At 50.3% G+C, this 5,637-nt stretch overlaps 2 protein-coding genes across 2 annotated transcripts; one reads left to right on the plus strand and one right to left on the minus strand.

Annotated features, from left to right (window-relative positions):
- Positions 1 to 220: 220 nt before the first annotated feature.
- On the plus strand, positions 221 to 1,219 carry MYCGRDRAFT_82936 (uncharacterized protein; the record flags this gene model as incomplete). Its single annotated transcript, XM_003848000.1, has 3 exons — positions 221 to 543; positions 612 to 814; positions 879 to 1,219. Coding segments are annotated over 3 exons (467 nt in total), but the record flags the coding sequence as incomplete, so codon positions are not given.
- Positions 1,220 to 1,591: 372 nt separating this feature from the next.
- MgBGL13 (putative beta-glucosidase) lies at positions 1,592 to 4,156 on the minus strand (the record flags this gene model as incomplete). The annotated part of the gene is made up of 2 exons (XM_003848001.1): positions 1,592 to 3,891; positions 3,946 to 4,156. 2 exons carry the CDS (start codon positions 4,154 to 4,156, stop codon positions 1,592 to 1,594), a joined length of 2,511 nt encoding a protein of 836 aa, XP_003848049.1.
- Positions 4,157 to 5,637: the final 1,481 nt, after the last annotated feature.

Genomic DNA, 5,637 nt, shown 5'->3' on the forward strand with positions numbered 1-5,637 from the left:
TGCGAAGTCCATCATGTCATCGATAGCTGAGCGGTGCTGTGACTGAGGTCGCTCGCAAGGCCATCCCTCTCCGGACGGACGAACATCCGGGGGCACGGCAGCAGCCGCCCTGGCTTGATCGGAACGCCGGCAAGGGTCTGGACTGGGCTCAGCTTTGGCTTTGACCTCTCAAATGAGCCGCTGAGACATGGGGGTGAGGGAGAAAGCCAAATCGGCGCGAGGAGAAGAGGCGGAGACGATGTGATGGGACACGGGGCTTGAGTCGGTCGGGGACGCGTGGAGGGTATAAGTATCCTCGATTACTTGCTCAAACTTGCGCTCGTTTGATCCTCGCTCACCTTATCTGGAAAATCCACGCCATTCGACATTTCGACCAATCCGAGACCGGTAATTCTGTATATTCACTCATTCGAACGCGTCGCTTGCACCATCGCTACCATGCACTCCACACTCTCCATCGCTTCGGTCCTGGCCGTCCTCGCGGGCCAGACTCTTGCTGTCACGCACATGGTCATGACTGATGGCATTGCGTTCTCGCCAAGCGTATGTCCATACCTTCGATGCACAAGTATCGAGTGATCTCGTGCTAACGATGCATCTCGAATGAACAGTCTGTCTCCAACGTCGCCTCAGGCGACGAAATCAGCGTCACCTTCAGCACCCAGATCCCACACAACATCATCTCGAGCACGTTCGATGCACCATGCACGTACAATGAAGCCGGCGGCGTCGCATCCTTGACATACAAGAAGGGTGAGGTGTTCGTGTTCAAGGTCAACTCGACGGATCCGCAATGGTTCTACTGCTCTGTTGGGTAAGTTCATCTTCCGAACTCATGGCGTCCGACTCTGAACCACATTCTGATTGATGCTTCTCAGTGACCACTGCAACGAGGGCATGATCTTCGCCATCAACCCTTCCAGCACCGAGACCGTCGAGGAGGCCCAAAACAAAGCCGCCAACGCCGACATCACGCTAGCGAACAACGAGGTTGCGATCGGTGGAGCCGTGGGTGGTTCCGGATCCAGCTCTGGTGACATGTCAGGCATGTCAGGCATGTCCATGTCATCCGGCTCCATGTCCTCCGGCTCCATGACGATGGACATGTCCTCCGGCTCCATGACCATGGATATGTCCTCCGGCTCCATGACCATGGACATGTCCTCCATGCCCTCAATGGCCAGCACCATGACTATGGCGAGCGGCGGCATGAGCATGAGCAGTGGCAGGGCTTCTGGTAGTGGTGCGATGGCGACGGGTGGAAGCATGACCTCGAGCGCTGCTCCGGCCTCGCAGACTGGTGGTGCTGCAACGGTGGCGGGTGGATCTGTTGCTTTGGCTGGTGCGCTTTTGGCTGGTGCGGCTGCTTTTGCGTTGTAGATCTTTGGGGTTGGGAAGGGTAAAAGATGGGATGTGATGATGGATAATGGAGTGGTGTATGATATCGAGCATGAATTTCACGCCGTGTTCGGAACTCAGTGACCTTGGCTGCTGTCCGCGTGGTGATTGTCAACGTGTATAATGATCGTGGGTCAAGACGAAGAGTGTCAATCTCGCTAACATCCACATCAGCATCCCACCAAAACCCACCTCACAACCCCTTCCAAAACACCGTCTCCTCGATCTCCAACACCGCACTCCTCGGCGTATTCTTACTACTCGTTCCCACCAAAACCGTATACCCTCCCTTCTCCGAGACCCAGCCATCCCTCCCTTCATGATAAAAGCTAGTAGCATACTTCTTCGACAGCTTCACCTCCGCCTTCGCAGTCTCTCCCGCTTCCAGAAAGACCTTGACAAAACCCTTCAACTCCTTGACCGGTCTCACGATGCTGGGACTCTTTGGCGCGACGTAGACTTGCACGACTTCTGCGCCCGCGAGGTTGCCTGTGTTGGAGACGTCGATGGAGACAAGGACCTCGTCGAAATCTGGTAATGACGAGATTTGAGGTGCGCCGAGAGAAAAGGTGGTGTAACTCAACCCATGGCCGAAGGGGAAGAGAACCTCCTTCTTCGTCTTTTCGAAGAAGCGATAGCCGATGTAGACGTCTTCGCCGTACAGCACACGGTTGTCGTCGCTGGTGAAATTGAGGAAAGCCGGGTTATCTTCGTTGCGTTTCGGGAAGCTCAGACTCAATTTGCCAGATGGATTCGTGTTCCCGTAGATAACATCCGCGATCGCGTTGCCGGTCTCGTTGCCGCCGTACCACGCCTGGACGATGACGGCCGCTTTGTCGGCCCACGGCATTGTGACGGGAGTTCCAGATTGCATGACCACAGCGGTATTCGGGTTCGCGGCGAGTACGGCGTTGATCAGATCGTCTGAGCCTGGCGGGAGGTCCATGTGTGGACGGTCGTAGCCTTCGGATTCCCAGTCGCTGTTCAGACCAGCTACCAAGACGACTTGCTCGACTTGTTTCGCGAGGGCGACTGCTCGGGCGATTTCGTCGGTGATGTTGACTTTGCGGTAACAGCCGAGTCTCAAAGCACCGGCACCGAAAGCCGTGACGCCTTCTTTCTTGTAGGTGATGGTCGGCAAGGTACCGAATTCGACGTGAACGTCGTACGTCCTCCCGGCTTCGAGATGGATGGATCCGATTTCCTCGCGCGTGCCGATGCCGAAGAAAGCTTCGCCGGGAACTTGCTTGGTCATGTTGTCGACGACGAGGTTGCCGTCAACGAAGACTTTCGCGGTGCCGGCGACGGAGCAGCTGAAATCGTACTCGTGAGTTTCCTCGGGAGTGATTTGGCAGTCCACATCGCCGTAGAAGAGGAAGGTGTCTAGTTTTGGGTTCTTGTAGTCGAAGAGTGAGATCATGGTACTGTCGATGATGACTTCGTCCAGCAGCTTTCGGTGAGGATCTGAGTGTGGCTCGAGGAAGAGTTTCATGGTCAGGCCGCGCTCGCCGGTTTTTGTCTTGGCGATGTTGGAGAGCAGTGGTAGAGACTTCCAGCCTGGTGCGCCGAGCTCGTATTGTGCATCTTTGCACTTGGCTCGGATTCCTTCTAGGGGAGTTACCGCGTAGTAGGGCGCGAGAGAAGCAGAACCGCCGCCGCAGTATGCTGCAAAGGCGGCGTTGGGTCCGATCACGGCTACGGACTTTTCTTTTTTGAAGGGTAGAATCGACCTCTCGTTCTTCATCAATACAATGCTACTGCTGGCGATGGATCTCAGCAGGGCAGAGGTCTCGGGAGTGTTGATGGTGGTCTCTACTGCGTTCTCCTCGATCTGTAGTGGGATCAGTTTCTTGATGAGCTTCAAGACTTCGCGGACTCGGGCGTCGAGATGATGCTTAAGGACCTTGCCGCATCCCATTGCACGGGTAACTTGGTCTCCTCGGAGTCCAGAAGGTCCGGGCATTTCCAAGTCCAGGCCCGCTTTGATGGCCTCGGTGGTCGAATAGATGCCGAACCAGTCTGACATCACGAGTCCATCAAAACCCCATTCTTTGCGGAGAATGTCCTGGAGTAATTTGGGGTTCTCGGAGGCGTGTAAACCATTGACCAGATTGTACGCGGTCATGTACGCCATCGGCTTCGCATCTCGCTGCGCGATCTGGAATGGCAAGAGGTAGACTTCCCGCAGGGCTCGCTCGGTCAGGATACTGTTGCTGGACATTCGCTTGTCCTCTTGATCATTGCATACAAAGTGCTTGAGTGTGGCAGCAACTCCAGTCGATTGGATGCCGTTGATGGAAGCGGCAGCCATATTGCCAGCAAGCACCGGATCCTCGGAGAATGATTCGAAGCCTCGGCCACCGAGTGGTCCTCGTTGCATGTTGACCGTGGGACCGAGCAGGATAGATGCACCTTTCGCGATGGATTCTCTTCCCATGAGCTCGCCTCCCTTCTTGATCAGGTCGACGTCCCATGTCGCTCCCAGAGCAGTGCCTACAAGATGTCAGATGATACTGTCCATCGGCTCCACTGATCTGATCCACATACCGCAAGGAAGACATGCTGCGGGAACACCTTGGAAGAATCGTGTGCCTCTTATACCGTTCGGGCCATCAGAGGTTCGGAGTGCAGGTATACCAAGGCGTGGTACGCCAGCCAGGTGCCAGAAGTCCGTTCCTGAAATCAAGGATATCTTCTCTGAGGTCGTGAGCTGAGCGAGGACATCTTCCACGTCGAAGTCTTGATGATTGGCAACCATGGCGGAAATCTCCAAGGCGTGGAGGGCTTCTGGCAGATGTATGAAGAGGCACGTACAGAGGGAGGGCTGGAGCAGTGCGCAAGAGAAGGGAGTGCTTGAAAGATCAGAAGCTATGGAATATGAGCTAATAAAGAAATGGAACACTTATCTGGTGAGGATCATGGCGGCTAAATGAAGCAAAAGACTGGGTTGCGTCGCCGGAGCGAGAAGCTCGTATAGACCGATCCACGTCTGGCTGCATCGACATGACCGACATGTCGGCGGCAGTCGACGAGATGCACCTTCCTCGATGGAATCATCCTGGATTTTGCATGCGAAAGCATCAGGATGTATGCGAGGCGGTCACTCGGCGGGGTAAGATGTCGGGTAGGAGGGCCGCGAGTCCGACGGATGCTGGCGGGGCACGAGTCTTGGCATTGCGAGACGGGAGCGATAGAAGCCTAGATATTATTTAGAGCTTAAGATTTTCTTATTTAGAGCTTATAACGTTAGGATTTTAGCTTAATCCTTACTTTCCCCTCGATAGCGATAATACTATAACTACCTTAGTAAGTATAATAAAATATTATAGATATTATATAGGAATATTATATAAGTAAGCTTATTGATTAATATATATAGTATAGTTCGTAGTATAGCGTAGTTTTAGGTCTTAGCGATATATAGTAGTTAGATTCTTTCTTTTTTTAAGGATCTAATAATAATATTACTAGTTATTAGTAGTACTTAATATACTTTATAGCTACTACTTATTTCTTAGTATAATTATACGCTCGATATTATACCCTTAAGGTATAGTATATACTTACTACTTAGTACCTTAGGTTAGTAGTAGTCGATTCTACCTACTATATTTTCTAGTAGATAATATAAGACTCTTTACGGCTTCTTTATATAAAGGAAAGAGTATACTTAGTAAGTATATAAGTTATCTATATTATATATAATATAAGGACCCTCTTACGTAAGTATAGTCTAGTCTTATCTCCTCTAAGCTAGGCTATCCTAGCTTTAAAGAGTATAATAGTATATAGATTAAGATAGTTAGATCTAGCTTACCTCTTAATATCTAATACTAAGAACCGATAAGCTATAAAGAGATATAAGATCCTATATATAATAAGAGAGGTAAAGAATAGAGGAATAGAACCTAGTAGTAGCTATATATATAGTAAAGGAGGCTCTTCTCCTCTATTCCCTTCTTTAATAAATCGAGTTATTATCTTCTAAAACCTATTATTTAATACCTTCCTACTTTAGTCTCTCCCTATTTTATTAAGAGGTAATCCTAATATATAATTTATTTAAACTTACGTACTATAGTATTAAACCCTAATCTATATAGTATTTAAGGCTATTTATAGATATAAGGAATCTCCTTCTAATATCTTTACTTACTAATAGGGTACTACTCTAACTATAGAATCTAACGCGGAGGCTACTACCTACTAGCTAAGCGCTATCTCTATTATAGAGACTAT

This window comes from Zymoseptoria tritici, chromosome 12 (assembly GCF_000219625.1).
Source record: "Zymoseptoria tritici IPO323 chromosome 12, whole genome shotgun sequence".
NCBI lineage: Eukaryota > Fungi > Ascomycota > Dothideomycetes > Mycosphaerellales > Mycosphaerellaceae > Zymoseptoria > Zymoseptoria tritici.